Genomic DNA, 19,274 nt, shown 5'->3' with positions numbered 1-19,274 from the left:
TATTCGAATTTCAAAGTTTTTCAAATTCAAAATTCGACCCTTGATAAATATGCCCCTACGTTTTTGGGGTTTAGAATAATTACTTTCACAATATTTAGCTCTAAAAATGTGATTCCGGGAAACAGAAAAACATACAAACATTTTTAAATTGGCCCCTTAGTATTATATATAAACATAGGAGGCAGGCTTATTTGCCCAACATGTTGTCTAGGAGCTAAGTTACATAAACTGTAGAATTTTTAAGCAAGTAATTTAGTGAAGTACATCCACTAATTTAATATTCATGGCAAATAACAGAGCACTTTACATATTACTGAAATATTCATTAACACAGAAGCTTGTTGAGAAATTCACCAAAATAGATATTTACAGCATATATTTTGTACAATGCTCTCTTTGCTATTTTTGTTGCTTTTTTAGACATTTCTTTTAATACCAATGTAGTATAATAAATGGTGTATGTTTTTTCATCAATTAAAATAAAGTAAAATAATACATCAAGACTTAGGAGACTTGGTAAATTTAGGAATCTTTATTGCTTATGAGAAAAATTCTGAAAGAAACGTACAATGTACAATTTTCAAAAACTGTTAGAGTAAGAAAAATTTCATAAACCGTTCTAGTAACAATTTGAAAGCCTTCCTGAAACTTTTGTGACACACAGGGTAAAGGATAGGGTTAATCGCTGAATTAATCCATATAAACCAAGCTGTAATTTCTATATAAAAAAAATCAGTACAATACCCTTTGCAGGCAGCACGAATACACACAAATATTGAATAAGGAGTCCAGCACACAATGAAAACAGAAACCAAAATTGCAAGAGATTTTGCAGCCTTTTTGTCCTTGGAAAGTTTATTCCTTTTATTGAGTCTGTCCAAATTTTCAGGGGTCTGGGGAGAGTCTAAAGTGATCTTAAGATCCATGCATGGAACTGAGTTATTTTGCCTTTTCTCATTTGTCTGTGGTGATGACAGGACAGTATTGTTTGCTATGGTAAATGGCTCTATATCTTTTGCTTTTTCTTTTGAAAATCTAGATATAGAATGATTTTGTCTCTTTGTGCTGCGTTTTAAAATTTCTAGGTAGATTCTTAAATTAAAAAATGAAATACTGAGAAGGGGGAGCATGAAATCTAAAGTTGATGCACCAAGAATAAAATACCATGTTTCAAGAAACCCAGCACGGCAGCTGTCCTCTGGAAAGTTATTAGTACCAGTAATGATCTCCCACAGAAGAACTGCTGGTCCATAGACAAGGAATGATAAAATCCAGATGAGGATCATATTAAGTGCTGTCTGGCTGTGTCTGTTTTGTAGAGACTGATGTAAGACCTGCAATTGGAAAATGTATCCAATCAGAAATATCAGGCATTATGAGCAAATGTCACTTCAAAAAAGCAAATGGTTTTATTATTGTCCACCTAAAATTATAAACTTTTTTTCAATGACATTTTGATGACATTTTTAAAACATGTCATAGGTAGGTTTCCATATCAGAAATAATCTCACAATGACAGGGTATCTGTTTTTAAAATGCAAAATGTTAATTTGCTCCAAAGGAGCACTGAGAAAAGGCATCACATGACTGCACAAGCTGCTTCTAGAGATATCTCACGGATTTAACCTAAACACTGTTCCACTTATTCCAATCAGTTGCATTTTCAGGTCCTTCATACAAAATAAACACAGGATTTGTTTAATATGGGATACTCACATAGTTCTACTTGAGAGTAGCAGAAAAGTATAAAATGATGCATGCCTGCAAACAGACCGAAGTGTATCAGCCTTCAGCAAACAAAATCATTATTTTAGGTCAGTCTGGTATAAATTGCACAGGTTAAATATGTTCACAATTTATATTTTAAAAAAACAAATTTCACTATTTAAGACAGAGACATTTTGTGCGTATTCTCAGATAAAATCAGATAAAATTGAGCATAGGACTGGCCAGATATGGGATGACTTTGACGTAGTTGGCCAGCTTAAATATATTGCAATATATGGACAAACAATCCCTGTTTTGTTTAAAGGGTAAGGCATTTTTCAGTAGCAGTATGCACAAAATGTCTCTGTCTTAAATATAGTGAATAAAGTACCCCCTCTTGTAAAATATAAGGATATTATAAGTTACCGAGGAGTTTCATGACCATATAAAAACACGAGGCCGAAGGCCGAGTGTTTTTATACAGGTCATGGAACTCCGAGGTAACTTCTAATATCCTCATATTTTGCAACTGGTGGTACTTTATTTATTATAATACACAAATTTCAGTGAGTCATGTGACAGAAATTACATCAGAACTCACCGTTTATAACTGATGACATCAGAACTCACCGTTTATAAGGCTATAATTTACAGGATATTCATGGCTTTTGTGTATTATATATTGATAATGGGTTGAGTGCAGAGGAATCTTGTATTTGACTATATGTATTTTGTGGTCACAGCCTCTTTGCACCCCCGCCTAATGGTTTTAAAAAATAGTGGTGAGCACAACATTCCCTTGTTTGTTATAGTATATATATATATATATATACACCTCTCCACAGTCCGCACTCCTCTAATTCTTCAAACTTTTCCCAACCTTGCCTGGGTGCTGCTCCTGGGGTTCAGTAAAACATGCGAAAAAGTAGTAGCGCACTCCAAGGTCTTCTTTTAGTTAAAATTAATTTTTATTAAATTAGTGGCATAAAAATCAACGTTTCGGCTCCTGTCTAGAGCCTTTCTCAAGATCAAATAAGCCAAAAAAGTACACACAGTTAAATAACCCACATTTGCTCCTCCCCTCGTGCAACACCCCACACCCACTAATCTTCACAGTAGATTAACCCTATTTAAAAACAATGATAGTCAAAATGTAAATTAAGGCAACGAGTTGATACAAAAAATGTATTACAAGGATATAGACCAATATTAATATCTGCAACAATGTATAAAATTTTACAGAATAAGGATTGGATACTTTCTATCTAAGATTCAAAAAACAGCTCAAAGAACACTGTTCATTCAAGCCCTTAGGAACAAGCGTGTCCAACCTTTTGATCCAATATGCCTCTCTTTGGAGGAGCAATTGTGATCTGTTGCCACCTCTTCTTGGCTCCGGTACATGGTCAATACCTATAAATTTAAACAAGGGTAGTCTGTGGCCCTTCTCTAGAAAATGTTTTGCCACAGGCTTTACGGTTTTCCCGTCCCTAAATGCCGTACTTATGGCCGATCTGTGACCATCCATACGGATTCTCAAAGTTAAGTCTGTCTTACCTATATAGGATAACCCACAGGGACAGGTGACCATATACACAACATGTGTAGTGGTACAAGTAATCCGATGTTTAATCTTTATTTTTTGGCCAGTTTGTGGGTGATGAAAAAATTCACTAGGTGCCATATGTCTACAAGATATACAACTTGGGCACCTAAAGCATCCTAATTTACCTGATGGTAGCCACGTCGACTGTTGGCGTTGATAACTCTTCACTGGATCAGTAATGACTAATTTGTCCCTCAGATTTTGTCCCCTAGTGTATGCCATCATAGGGGGTTCAGGGCATAATTTAGCTAATCCTTTGTCCGCTGTGATAATAGGCCATCTCTCTCTAACTAGTCGACTAATGTGTCCAGAGGCTGTATTAAATCTCGTGACAAAAGTCATTCTCCCCTCTCTAGATTTTTTATATGGTGTTCGTACTCTCTCACGAGCCCGATCCAAAGCACTTTGTAAAACTTTCACCTCATAGCCACGAGCCCTAAACCTGTCCCACATTTCTTTAACCTGAAGTTCACACCTCTCAACATCCGAGTTATTGCGTAATACACGACAAAACTGTGAGACTGGTAATGATCGTTTCAGTGTGGGCGGGTGACAGCTTGAACTATGTAATAGAGTATTCCTGTCCGTAGTTTTCCGGAACAAGGAATATTGTAGTCTATTACCCTCACGCCAAACCTCCAAGTCCAAAAATTGGACTCTCCATTCATGACACACTGCTGTAAATCTAATCGGAGATGTCAATCCATTGAGGTAATTAATCATAGTTCCAAAAGACAATCTGTCACCGTCCCACACAATGAAAATATCGTCGATGAACCTCTTATAACAGAGCAATTGGCCCCCAAATTGTTTCATGATGTTCTCCTCCTCATAATAATGCATATAAAGGTTGGCGTATACAGGGGCCATGGAGGCCCCCATCGCCGTACCTGTCCTCTGCAAATAAAATCGTTTCTCAAATCGAAAGTAGTTCATTTTCAAGCATAATTCAAGAAGTGACACCACAAAATGAATGGGGGGACCCATATACTCACTGTTTTGCCTTAGGGCACAATCCACCGCTTCAATGCCCTCCATATGGGGAATGCTGGTATAGAGGCTCGCCACATCAACTGTGGCCAGACAAATACTCCTATCAATAGGGAGATTCAAATCTTTGATACATTCTATAAAGTGTGGCGTGTCTCTGAGATATGAACCTGTCATTTGAACTGTGGGTTGCAAGACTCGATCAAGGAACATACCTAAAGGGTGCAGTAAGCTGTCACATGCTGAAACTATTGGCCGACCAGGTGGGGGATTCAGTCCCTTGTGGACCTTCGGCAATGTATATAATATAGGGCATTTCGGGAAAGGTTGTATTAAAAATGCTCTTTCCTGTCTAGAAATCCACCCCTCTGTGTAAGCCTCTTCTATTGCCACATCCACACGTCGCTTAAAGCCTACACCAGGATCAAAGGTTAAACATTCATAGGTTTTGCCATCATGTAATTGTGATAAAATTTCTTTCTGATAATCACTATAATTCAGCAGCACTATACCACCGCCTTTATCGGCAGGTCGTATAACGATATTATTATCACTACTTAGTGATTGTATGGCCAATTTCTCCACCTTAGATAAATTACATGCCTTATTTACAGCACACTTAGACAGTTCAACAACATCCTTTTCGATTGCTGATTTAAATAGTTTAATGGCAGGATTCTCTGTATTTGGACATAAGGTATTGAGGGCATTGAAGCGGTGGATTGTGCCCTAAGGCAAAACAGTGAGTATATGGGTCCCCCCATTCATTTTGTGGTGTCACTTCTTGAATTATGCTTGAAAATGAACTACTTTCGATTTGAGAAACGATTTTATTTGCAGAGGACAGGTACGGCGATGGGGGCCTCCATGGCCCCTGTATACGCCAACCTTTATATGCATTATTATGAGGAGGAGAACATCATGAAACAATTTGGGGGCCAATTGCTCTGTTATAAGAGGTTCATCGACGATATTTTCATTGTGTGGGACGGTGACAGTTTGTCTTTTGGAACTATGATTAATTACCTCAATGGATTGACATCTCCGATTAGATTTACAGCAGTGTGTCATGAATGGAGAGTCCAATTTTTGGACTTGGAGGTTTGGCGTGAGGGTAATAGACTACAATATTCCTTGTTCCGGAAAACTACGGACAGGAATACTCTATTACATAGTTCAAGCTGTCACCCGCCCACACTGAAACGATCATTACCAGTCTCACAGTTTTGTCGTGTATTACGCAATAACTCGGATGTTGAGAGGTGTGAACTTCAGGTTAAAGAAATGTGGGACAGGTTTAGGGCTCGTGGCTATGAGGTGAAAGTTTTACAAAGTGCTTTGGATCGGGCTCGTGAGAGAGTACGAACACCATATAAAAAATCTAGAGAGGGGAGAATGACTTTTGTCACGAGATTTAATACAGCCTCTGGACACATTAGTCGACTAGTTAGAGAGAGATGGCCTATTATCACAGCGGACAAAGGATTAGCTAAATTATGCCCTGAACCCCCTATGATGGCATACACTAGGGGACAAAATCTGAGGGACAAATTAGTCATTACTGATCCAGTGAAGAGTTATCAACGCCAACAGTCGACGTGGCTACCATCAGGTAAATTAGGATGCTTTAGGTGCCCAAGTTGTATATCTTGTAGACATATGGCACCTAGTGAATTTTTTCATCACCCACAAACTGGCCAAAAAATAAAGATTAAACATCGGATTACTTGTACCACTACACATGTTGTGTATATGGTCACCTGTCCCTGTGGGTTATCCTATATAGGTAAGACAGACTTAACTTTGAGAATCCGTATGGATGGTCACAGATCGGCCATAAGTACGGCATTTAGGGACGGGAAAACCGTAAAGCCTGTGGCAAAACATTTTCTAGAGAAGGGCCACAGACTACCCTTGTTTAAATTTATAGGTATTGACCATGTACCGGAGCCAAGAAGAGGTGGCAACAGATCACAATTGCTCCTCCAAAGAGAGGCATATTGGATCAAAAGGTTGGACACGCTTGTTCCTAAGGGCTTGAATGAACAGTGTTCTTTGAGCTGTTTTTTGAATCTTAGATAGAAAGTATCCAATCCTTATTCTGTAAAATTTTATACATTGTTGCAGATATTAATATTGGTCTATATCCTTGTAATACATTTTTTGTATCAACTCGTTGCCTTAATTTACATTTTGACTATCATTGTTTTTAAATAGGGTTAATCTACTGTGAAGATTAGTGGGTGTGGGGTGTTGCACGAGGGGAGGAGCAAATGTGGGTTATTTAACTGTGTGTACTTTTTTGGCTTATTTGATCTTGAGAAAGGCTCTAGATAGGAGCCGAAACGTTGATTTTTATGCCACTAATTTAATAAAAATTAATTTTAACTAAAAGAAGACCTTGGAGTGCGCTACTACTTTTTCGCATATATATATATATATATATATATATATATATATATACATATACAGATAGATAACATCTGTAACTCAATAAAGCCCAGTGAAATTATAGGTGAGACCCTGAAGACAGGCTGCTGAATCAAGTAACTATAACTCTAGAAACACTGTGTAGGGAGGAGCGAATTTTTTCGCCTTGTTTCAACAACGCCAAAATGACTCTCATAGACTTGTATGGCGTCGTGCGTCAAAAAAAAAAAAAAAGATGCACGTCCAAAAAATTTTGGCGCGCAACAAAATTTTTTGGACGCCCATAGACTTTAATGGGCGTCGGCGACATTTCGCTGGCAGTGAATTTTGGGCGAAATGCCCATCCCTAATATTGTGCAATATGCAGACTTAATAAAGCAAAGCCCAATATATTCAGACTACCAAATGAGCCCCACTTCCCTCTCTGTATAGTCCAACTACAGCTTTCTGTGTACTCTAATGAGTTGCAGTAGCAGCAGCTCAGTGTCACAGGCTGGATTTCTATATAATACAGAGGATGCCTTTAGGACCCAGGCTGACTTCCATGCTGCCTCAGTAATGTAGAGACCCTGAGATTTGGGTGTATTTATCTCAGGCATTCCTCTTTAGTATTTGGACACCTAAGGGTCCTTTAGTTAACTAAAGGCAGCTATGTCCCTAGCTGGGTCCACACTAGTACCTGGGGATTGTCCACTAGATGGCACTGTTTGATAATATAAAAGGGTTTAGCACCATGAGGTCTGGGTCTGTCCTGGGACTTTGCCTCAGTGTGAGGTACTACAGGTCCAGGTCTGCCGGAAAAGTTAGTGAAGCGTGAGATAGGGATAGTATTACAGTAATAGTCGCTCTAGGAGTGAAAGTCAGCACAGGGTAGCTAGTGAGCAGATGTGGCTCCAACGAGGAGAAATAGTGGGGTTAGGACCCTGTGGTATTTGAACCACTAGTGCAGGGACTACAGTGTGTGAGTTGAGGACCAGATAGGATACCAAGACCCAAGATCCCAGGCTGAATACAGTGGGTGAGGTGAGGATCAAGTCCGGTGCCAAGATACAATACCCCAGGCTGAGAAACCCATGCCTTAGTGTTCAACCATAAAGGATAGTGCCAGTGAGAGTGGTAACTATTTCCCAAGTCTATTGTTACTGATCTATATTGATTTCTACTCCGTCTGTTGCATCTTCTACCCCCCTGGAGGGAATATTGTTGTTGGAGGCTACTCTATAACTGCCAGTGAACATCAAAGTACTGTAACTTATGATCTTGCTGGTGCTCTGTTAATAAACCAGTTATAATTTACTGCAAAGGACTTGTCTGGCTGAATCTACTGCTGCATTTATCCACACCAGGTACCGGGAGTTGCCCGGGTACACTGGGGGTCGGGGGCACACTAATAGCAGTTTTAGCCTGGTCACACACAGCCTCAATACACAGCAAAAGCTCACTCAAGGGTGTGCTACATTTGGGGGCTCGTCCGGGATTCTTTTTTTATTGAACTCATTGCTGTGAGAGAAAAGTGTGACAGGCGCTGCAGTGCCGGACCAGAGAGGAAAAAGGCATCTTGGCCTAGCGCAGCTTGCAGCCTGAATTCCGACCGCCCTAAATTAACTGTTGCCTGAAGGAGAGGGCTGACTGGAAAGTTGTGTGCCCACCTTTCCAGATTGGTGGGGAGAACCAATCAGGATCGTGTAAATTGGCGCCAGAGAAAAGGCGCGAAAGCTCTGGTGGGTGACGTAGGTGCATACGTCAGCAGCATCCACCCTGTTTGATCCCTCCTCCCTGATCGAGAAATTCGCTGGTGGCGAATCAGGACACGAGACAGTGGCGCCAAAGCGAGAGGGAGGAGCTAAACCGCTGATGTCACGGGGGCCATTTTGCAAGGCATAAAAGTGAAAAAAGCTGGAAAAGTGAGTGGACGCATTCTAGCAAACCGCAGATACTTTTTTGTGACTAAAACAGCATGTCGGATATTTCCGGAGGCAGTGCCTGCTCCTTGCCGACTAGACCCAAGGACGAAATGGCTTTTGATACCGGTTATCGATACATGTGGATGGGGATATTTGCTGAGAAAATCACCCAACATGGAGACCGGATCATTGTACCCTTGTGTGGTGGATGTGGATCGGAGGCCTACAGAGCATTGAATGTGGCGGAAAGTCAGTGCCCCGGTTGCCAGCAAGTTTGCTGGTTGGGACCCCTGAAGGATGAGGCTCGGTATCATGCACCAGGTGTAGAAGTGGCTTTAATGGCGGCCATTCATAAAAGTTCCCGTCCTGGATCCGCTACTATTTCCAGTTTGTCCTACCACCTGGAGGTGGAAGAGAGAGGGGCGGTCATTGTCAGGGGGATTACTGCTATGCTTGCGGAACCTGGTGACACCTTGAAGGCCACGCTTGCCGCCCTCCATGACCCGCTAGAAGGGAATGACGCTGCAGAGGTGGTGAACCTGGATTGTGAGGCGAGTAAGAAAAGCCCACTACTATCGTTACCCTCAGGAGGGGATGCCACACTGGGAGAGCACGAGGTGCCAGAGGCTCAGGAAAAGGAGCCGGACCCAGCTTCCATGGGAGGTGCGGATCAGGAGTCGCCTACACACCCTCCGTACCTCCATGCTATCCAAGAGATGGCGACGGCCTATTCCCCAGGAGTGTGCACACCTCAGCAGTCCCTCAGGGCGGAGTCCGTTTCCGTCTGGGAGGGAGATTTGTTGGAAGCGGAGCCAGATGGAGCCACCCAGGCGCCACTTTTCCATTTACCTCACAGCTTTTGGGCACCCGAGAAGATTACGGAAGAGGAGGAGAGGAACTTTTGGGTTCTGCCAGGAAAAGCAGATCCTGATATCTTCTGCCGGGTCTCCCGCATTCAACGGGTGATAAATTTTCGGGTGTTCCGGCTGTGGGGTTATTACATGCCATATGCCCCGTTATGGGTGTATGACAAGATGGAGCAGCTAGTGGATGATTGGGTGGTTGAGGACATTTGTGCTAAAGAGAAAAGCATTGGCAACTCCCTGACCCACCCTAACACAGTCAAGAGAAGGGCATCCTGGCGATTTGTTCGCTCCATAGAGAAGGAATGGTGGTGGGGCCGCACAGTTTTACGCCATCGGGTGCATAGTTGCGGACGCAACAACCCCAACCCAAGATTCTTCAGCATCGATGTAGCCACACCCGGGGGTGGAATGGTGGAGAAGCCGCACCCAAAGTATTATGTGCCTTATGAGGATCTGAAGGTGCGGTTCACCTATATGGTTTGAAGAGAAACCATTACTGTGCTAAGAAGGTCTGTTTTTTTTCTCTTGCTGCCATGCCACACCCAGGAGGGTGATGTTTTCTGTTGTGGGGGAAGGGTGAAGTAACCACTCCCAGTGACTGGAGTAGGTTTTTTGTTTGCACTTTGTTTTTCAAGCTAACTGTTTATGGACTTCAAGGAATGGAGCCTTATTTTTGTTATTAACCTCTGGGTTGAGACACTTCGAGTTGGGGACGTTTCCCCTGGAGTCAAGAGATTCAGGTTTGATCTGCAGCATGACTGAAACCATGTTGGACTCTGTAGTGGGTTCTTTATTTTTAGCCACTCTAGGGGTGAATCGCACCCACCTGGAAGGAGGACTTTGGCAAACAACCCAGAGACTGTAAATAGTTAAGGGACACTTGTCCCAAAATCCCAATTCCCTTTTTCCCTCCTAAGTGCATAAATAAAAGAAATGTGAATACATGATTTAAGTACAGTGTTGGTAATAGTAGGGTTAATCCCGAGGTAATAGGATTTAGGGCCACGGCCGTGGACCCAGTAAGAGGTTGCATTTAAGTATTGATACAGTGCTCAGGAAAAATGCATGTTTGCAATATTTTGTTTACAGGATCCATTGTACCATGGGCTGTCCTCTGGAGAGGCTGTTGAAGCGTGATGTACAAATAGTAAATGTTATTTAAAATGTGATTTATTGTGCACTTGAGAGTAACTGTTTAGTTTGTCAACGGGGACGTTGACGTTTCTAAGTAGGGGGAGAATGTAGAGACCCTGAGATTTGGGTGTATTTATCTCAGGCATTCCTCTTTAGTATTTGGACACCTAAGGGTCCTTTAGTTAACTAAAGGCAGCTATGTCCCTAGCTGGGTCCACACTAGTACCTGGGGATTGTCCACTAGATGGCACTGTTTGATAATATAAAAGGGTTTAGCACCATGAGGTCTGGGTCTGTCCTGGGACTTTGCCTCAGTGTGAGGTACTACAGGTCCAGGTCTGCCGGAAAAGTTAGTGAAGCGTGAGATAGGGATAGTATTACAGTAATAGTCGCTCTAGGAGTGAAAGTCAGCACAGGGTAGCTAGTGAGCAGATGTGGCTCCAACGAGGAGAAATAGTGGGGTTAGGACCCTGTGGTATTTGAACCACTAGTGCAGGGACTACAGTGTGTGAGTTGAGGACCAGATAGGATACCAAGACCCAAGATCCCAGGCTGAATACAGTGGGTGAGGTGAGGATCAAGTCCGGTGCCAAGATACAATACCCCAGGCTGAGAAACCCATGCCTTAGTGTTCAACCATAAAGGATAGTGCCAGTGAGAGTGGTAACTATTTCCCAAGTCTATTGTTACTGATCTATATTGATTTCTACTCCGTCTGTTGCATCTTCTACCCCCCTGGAGGGAATATTGTTGTTGGAGGCTACTCTATAACTGCCAGTGAACATCAAAGTACTGTAACTTATGATCTTGCTGGTGCTCTGTTAATAAACCAGTTATAATTTACTGCAAAGGACTTGTCTGGCTGAATCTACTGCTGCATTTATCCACACCAGGTACCGGGAGTTGCCCGGGTACACTGGGGGTCGGGGGCACACTAATAGCAGTTTTAGCCTGGTCACACACAGCCTCAATACACAGCAAAAGCTCACTCAAGGGTGTGCTACAGTAACTATTAGGGTTGCCACCCAGCCGGTATTTAACCGGCCTAGCCAGAAAAACGGGTCTCAAGGCCGGTGCCGGTATTAAAAAGTTACCATCCATTACACTGCCGGTAAAATTCTGTGAGGAAAGGAACTGCCATTTTCTAGCAGCTTACTGCTCCCTCCTACCTCACAGCTCGTCATTCCCAGCTAGGCTTGACAAGTTATGGCGCTTATGTGACGTCTTGACTCGTGACGATTTGCCTCATGACTGGTGCCCTTAAAGACGGGAGTGCAGGAGTCTGCTTGCGTAAACAGCTGTGTGGAGTGGAAGCTGATGCTGGCGGTTGCCGAATGGAAGGTGTAGCTTAGCATAAAGGGTAAATATACAGAGCTGCAGTTACCCAAATAAAACAGTGGGAACTAAAATTGCTCGGTTGCTAGGGGTCACTGCACCAGGACAAATGTGCCCATCGTTAATATTGAAGCCCTAGTCGCTCACAAGGTTCCATCTTTGAACTTCAGAATGCAACACATGCAAATAAAAAGATAGAAAGCTTTGGGGGTGTGGCTTTAGGCAGAACATGGGGTGGGACTTTGGGCGGAGCTTAGGCCGGTATTTTTTTTATAGAAAAGGTGGTAACTCTAGTAACTATAGTGAGATTTACTGCTGTAAAACAGCAAAGAAACAGCAAGAAACTAACAAACAGCTTCCCAAATAGTTCTACCCCCAAAGCCATCAGTTTACTGAGGAGTTAATGTGAATATACTGCAGCTAATCACATTATATTACAGAGAGAGCTCTGCCTCATGTTTCTACCCGCTCAGAAGATAAGGAAGTGAACTGCTTCTTCCCCTGACATCACATCCCTGTCTTTCTCCTCCCCCAGTCCATTTCCCCTGCCTTAACTCATTCCTTCTCACCCACTCACAGCTACATCTGATTCTGCCAATCTTTAAGTATAAACCAGTGTAATCTGGCTGCTGGTCATTCGGATCCCTTGTCATGCAGCCCCTGCAATTATAGCTCCATGGCTTTCCTATAATAATTTATGTGTTTGTGTTGTGTTGGTATAATATTGGTGGTATAATATTGTACTAACACTACACTCTAAAGTTCTATACCAGAGAGAAAGTGAGTGAGAGAGAGAGGATGCAACTTTAACCCTTTGTACAGTTAAACATATTCATTAAATATAGCTAGTTAGTCCCCTGTACTCTGAGCAGTGGGTTTTGGTTCAGAAGAACTGTACAACATTGACGACCAAGGTAAACTGGATTAGTGCAATGGAATCTATTAGAGACACACTTGTAGATATGAGGGGGAGCTGGAGTGGTACATGTAGGTCCAGCACTTGGAGAGCCTGCAGTCCAGAACTGACAAGGACACATAAGGTATTGCACACAGGGTACATTATACACTGAACTCTGGAGTAAAAGCAAAATGGAACCTGAACCATTCTATTCTCTTTCCTCGTCTTTCTCCTTTCTCTTCCTCTCTTCCCCATCTCTCCCACCTTATCCCTCATGTTACTGCAAGACAGCAAAAGTGAGGTATGGTAAACTGTGATGTTGTTAGCCACAGCTGGTTAACATTAACTAATTTGTAAGCACTGCCATATGAAAATACCAACTGCTGATGTGTTGTGCTGCTTCTACTATGTTTCTTTTCTGGTTAACCAATGTGACTTTTGTTACTTTATTAGAAAATCAATAATAATTTCAATTTTAAAAAAAATGAAGCACTGTAGATTTCTACATTTATAAATAGGCTTAAATGGACAATAATGTGTCTTTGCTATTAAGTTATGAAATATTGAGATTATCTAAAAGCTATAATTCTGTAGACCCAAAGTCTTTTATCCATAATTGAGCTGGGAAATTTGATTAAAGGGGAAGTCCACAAAAACATAACTTAAGCTTTTTGAAAAGGAAACATCATTTCAAGCAACTTTGAATATACATCAATTAAAAAATATGCAGACTTTCATGATTTGTAATGGTTTCTGAGAGTTCCCTAAGCCTAGCCCTCTGCTCCCCTGCTGATCTTTCTAACTACTTTGCTGAGCTGGCTGACTACTGTTACTTTGTATCAGAAGCCATCTGTCCTCAGCCTGCATCCTCCAAACCCCACAATTCCCTGCACATGTGATTTCAATAAGGAAAGGAACATCACAGTGCAATGCATTATGGGTTATGTAGTTCCTGCTGTCTGTAAGCTGTGGAGAAGTTGTTACAATTTGTAACATCAGTGTTTAAGTCCCTGATTCCCTGCCAGGATTTCATATGATGCAGAAAGAAAAGTAGTGTTAAACAGCTGAATTTCAGCATAGAAAATGGCATTTATTCATACTTTTTGAAGAAACAAGTAACTGTGATGGGCATATTAGGGGTTTCTTTGCTATGTGCTTATCCATATATAGCTATATATCTATTGCAACTCCTTATTCTGGTAATTCTGCTTATCCATATACTGCTTTATATCTATTACAACTTCTTATTCTGGTAATTCTGCTTATCCATATACTGCTATATATCTATTGCAACTCCTTATTCCGGTAATTCTGCTTATCCATATACTGCTATATCCATATACTGCTATATGTCTATTTCAACTCCTTATTCTGGTAATTCTGCTTATATCCCTACTTATATCTGTTAACCCCAATAACTTTTGTCTGTTAGGCCTATTTTGCTTTAGTTCTTTGATAAATATCTCAAGCACACATCTGTGTCCACTCCTCCGTGAACAAGAGATATTTTTATAGCCCCAAACCTTGTTCTGGTGTCTGTAAAACTTTGCCCTTTGCTAGCTGTTTAATTGATTAATTGATTAGGCTCTGGTTTTCCCAATCAGCTACATATAAATTCAGACCCAGCAAAGGTGATGGCACTAGTGCTGACATTTCCTAAGTGCTAATATTTCACAAGTGCTTAGAAATGGCAGTTATACAAGGTATTGACAGGCAAAAGGAACCAGACTATTTTCTATCAACTTTGAATGAGCTGGGATAAGAAGAACACAGATTTGTTTGTACCTGACAGTTTGTAACGTCTTATTCCAAAAATGCTTTATTCTGCATTTCTCCTCCTTTCACTCTCATGCTTCATAAAACATTTTTCACTACCTACCCATCAAATCCCAGTTCTATACAAATCTCAGTCTCTCTACTCTCCTTCCCTCTCCACACATGAAGTTTATAAAGTACTCTGTCTAGCTATTCCACAAAACTCCGCTTTTTCATACAAACTAAGAACTTACAAATCCCGCTCTCACTTAGTCTATCTTTCCTTTCTATTGCTGGCAGCTGGGGACATTTCCCCAAACCCTAGCCCTTACCCCATCCCAGTTATATCACGGGCAAGAGCTCCTTCTCTTTGGTGCAAATTCCAACAGTACAGAACTCTTACTTCTATACCCAAAAAACAAGTTAATCTTTCCTGTGCTCTCTGGAATGCCAGATTTGTTTGCAACTAACTCACCGATATACACGAACATTTCATTGCAAATTCCTTTAACCTACTCGCACTTACTGAAACCTGGCTTTCTCTTATGACACTGCCTCACCTGCTGCCCTGTCCTATGGGGGCCTACACCTTACTCATACTCCCAGGCCTGGTAAAAGAGCTGGGGGTGGGGTAGGTTTGCTTCTCTCTCCCCGCTGTACTTTGAAAGTTCTTCCACCTGTTCCCTCTTTATCATTCTCCTCATTTGAGGCTCACTGCATTAGGCTCTTTTCTCCTGTTTCACTCTGCATTGCTGTTATATATCGACCACCAGGACCAACTGCACAATTTCTGGACAACTTTGCTGCCTGGCGTCCTTACTTTCTTTCATCTAACATTCCATCCATCATATTAGGCGACTTTAATATACCCATTAACAACATTAACAACCCTTCTGCCTCTAAACTTCTTTCAGAAACCTCCTCCCTAAGCTTATCTTTGTGCTCAGACTCCCCCTCTCACTCCAATGCTTTCACTCTGGATCTCATATTTACCAGACTCTGTTCAACCACCAATTTTACTAACTCACCATTTCTCCTCTCTGATCACAATATGCTCACATTTCAACTCTCACTAACTCCCTCCTCTCCCCCTGCTACTCCCCAAAGACGTACTTACCGTGACTTGCAAGCTGTAGACGTGTCACATCTCTCTTGTTCCTTTGACTCTCTTCACTCTAATATCTCAGCCATCTCATGTCCTAATGTGGCTACCTCTGTCTACTATAGTACTCTCACCACTGCCCTAAATGAGCTTGCTCCTATAAAAATTAAACATGCTAGACCCAAACCACTTCAACCAAGGCATACTGCTCATACAAAAGCGCTCCAAAGACACTCACGTGCACTTGATTGTCGCTGGCGCAAATCCCGCTCAGAATCAGACTTTTGGAGCTACAAATTTGCCCTGCTCTCCTATAACACCAGCCTCTTCGAAGCCAAACAAACATACTTTACTTCACTCATTAACTCCCTTTCTAAAAACCAGCACAACTTTTCTCCACCTTTAACACTTTCCTTTCCCCTTCTCCTCCCCCTCCATGCACATCTGTCTCTGCTCAAGATATTGCTGAGCACTTCAAGAACAGAATTGACACTATCAGAAGGGACATTACACTACTCAACCCCCCCTAGACTTCTACCACCCTCCCTCCACACTCCCCAGTCTCTCCTGTGCTCCTTCACCCCTGTCACTGATGAGGAAGTCTCAAAGCTTTTGGCCTCTTCTCACCTTACCACCTGCCCGCTTGATCCAATTCCCTCAAAACTTATCTGCAATACCAATCCTTGTCTAATCAAAGCCTTAACTCACCTATTTAATCTTTCACTCTCAACTGGACTGTTTCCTTCTCAACTAAAACATGCTCTTGTCACCCCCATTCTGAAAAAACCTCTCTTGATCCCTCCAATCTTGACAACCTCCGACCTATCTCTCTGCCACCTTTCATCTCAAAACTACTTGAGCGCCTATTCTACAACCGACTAACCTCATTCCTCTCTGACAATAACCTGCTGGACCCCCTACAATCTGGTTTTAAGCCACAACACTCCACTGAAACTGCCCTGACTCGACTAACTAATGACCTTTTAACCACTAAAGCCAACAATCACTTCTCACTACTAATACTGCTTGATCTCTCAGCTGCATTTGACACTGTAGATCACCCTCTCCTCCTCCAGTCCCTCCATTTGCTTGGCCTGCGTGACACAGCCCTGTCCTGGTTCTCTTCTTACATCACCAATCGTTCCTTCAGTGTCTCCTACAATGGAGTAGCATCTTCTCCCCTACCTCTTTCTGTTGGGGTTCCTCAAGGCTCTGTCCTGGGACCATTACTATTCTCCCTCTATACTTCCTCCCTCTGCAAATTCATCAACTCATATGGTTTCCACTACCACCTCTATGCTGATGATACCCAGATCTATCTCTCATCTCCTGATCTCAACCTAGAACTCCTAACTCGCATCTCCTCCTGCCTATCCGCTATCTCTACCTGGATGTCGCAATGCTTCCTTAAATTAAACCTCTCTAAAACTGAAATGGTTCTCTTTCCTCCAACTAACACCAGTAACATCACGGAAGTATCTATCATAGCTAACCATTCCACTATCACCCTCTCTCCCCAGGCCCGGTGCCTTGGGGTTATCCTAGATTCTGCCATGTCATTCACTCCTCATATTCAGTCACTTATTAAATCATGTCACATCCACCTAAGGAACATATCCAAAATACGATCATTTATCACCCAAGATGCTGCCAAAATTCTTATTCACTCTCTCGTCATATCACGTATAGACTACTGTAACTCTCTTTTAATTGGCCTTCCCCTCCAGAGACTGTCACCTCTCCAGTCCATAATGAACACTGCTGCGAGGCTCATACACCTCAGCAACCGCTCCTCCTCTGCCTCGCCATTCTGTCAATCCCTGCACTGGTTTCCGCTACCTTTCAGAATCAAATTCAAATTAATGACCCTGAAATTCAAAGCAAGGGCTGCACCCCTCACCCCTGTTCTATGTATATAATTCATGTAATTTAGTTGTATAATCACATTTACTTTACAGTTCTATGCAATATGTTGGCGCTATATAAATACATGTTAATAATAATAAAATAATAATAATATGTGGGCCTCTTTATCAAATTCTGGTTTGGAAGCCAGAGTTCCCCTTTAACAACTAAAAATGGCTCACCCTTCAGCTTGTACATAACAACTTAAATGCAATAGAATGGCCAGATTCAATTCAGTGAGAAAAAGTTATCACATGAAAACTCATGGACGAGATTCAATTCAAGGAGAAAAAACTTTTCTCCAAATTCAGTTCCAGTTTTTTCCCATCAACTTCACTAGAGTTTTCACTTGTTTAACAGTATGATAAGTTTTTCTGAATTGAATTGCATCCCAAATCGAATCTCATCCATGACTTTTCACATGATAAACCTTTTCTCTCACTGAATTGAATCTGTCCCAAGTGTGAACTCAGCATCAAGGAAGCCTACTAAAGGGATTTAGGACAAAAACAGCTGTGAAATTGCAGGTTTCACATCAATAACATATGCTAAAATGAATCAGCTATTATACAGAACAATAACTAATAATTTAGAATTTTGTCAGAAAATTTTCTTACCAATGGCCCAACGCAAAAACAGCCCTGATCACCATTTTAAATAAAGTAAATAGGAAAATACTTACAGCCTTGTTGACAGAAAGAAATCTGTCATAACTGATGAGAACGACACTGTAGGCAGAAGCAGTTGTTGTTGTGTAGTCAATCGTTATCCACAATTTGCAGAGAAACTTTCCAAGCATCCATTTCCCAGTAAATGTGTATGGTATAGACAGGGTGATTGAGATGGCTCCTAGTGAAAAGTATTCAAATTAGAAAACAATGTGAACCCCTAATGCTATATAGGTATTTTTGTTACTGTGTTACAATACTAAAACATATACTTGACTACAAAAGTTAAATGTAAAACTTCAAGTACTATCAATGTAGACAGTAATTATGCTCCATAAACAGACAAGTAAGACAACAGACATACCTACTAAAAAATCACAAATGGCCAGATTTAGAAGAAAGAAGTTACTGCGATTTCTGAGTCTCCTGTCCACAATAAAAGCCAAAATCACAACACTGTTACCTAAAACTATGAGGACAACGATTAAAGAGAGAAGTACAGTTATCAAGACATTCTTTGCCTCTGACTGCTTTGTTACCACAGTATATTCATTAGCTGCAGATGCATTACCTCCTGTCTGTTCATATGATTTGAGAGTTGTCATTCTTTACACTAAATAAATGGTTAAGCGTTATCTAAAGCTTTAAACATTTGATATTGTGATCTTCTAATTTCTAAACAAGCTGACTGCAAACTTTACTAGTAACTTATATATATAGTCAACCTTTATAAGGAGGCTCGAGCTGTATATTTATTAGCTATTTTGTCTCACAGGAAAACATCTTAATACTCAGTACAGATAATTAAAAAGTACACACAAACTCCTCAGGTCAATAATTAAAAAGTTAACTACATTGTTTTTCCCAATGCAAGTGGCTTATACTAATTCACTTGCCCCAATGTCTATATCAGAATTATTTTACAATTTGCAGAGCAATGTTCCAATATAATGAAACCATGCATAAGCTTTTCT

General features: G+C 41.4%; 1 protein-coding gene across 1 annotated transcript; it reads right to left on the bottom strand.

Annotated features, from left to right (window-relative positions):
- Positions 1 to 522: 522 nt before the first annotated feature.
- LOC121394486 (histamine H3 receptor-like) lies at positions 523 to 18,905 on the bottom strand. Its single transcript, XM_041565644.1, has 4 exons — positions 18,665 to 18,905; positions 18,315 to 18,481; positions 745 to 1,334; positions 523 to 553 (listed from the first exon to the last, which is right to left on the bottom strand). The coding sequence occupies exons 1-4, from the start codon at positions 18,903 to 18,905 to the stop codon at positions 523 to 525; spliced, it is 1,029 nt and encodes a 342-aa protein (XP_041421578.1).
- Positions 18,906 to 19,274: the final 369 nt, after the last annotated feature.

Source organism: Xenopus laevis, chromosome 6L (genome assembly GCF_017654675.1).
Source record: "Xenopus laevis strain J_2021 chromosome 6L, Xenopus_laevis_v10.1, whole genome shotgun sequence".
NCBI classification, from domain to species: Eukaryota; Metazoa; Chordata; class Amphibia; order Anura; family Pipidae; genus Xenopus; species Xenopus laevis.
This window is presented reverse-complemented; position numbering and strand designations above follow the sequence as displayed.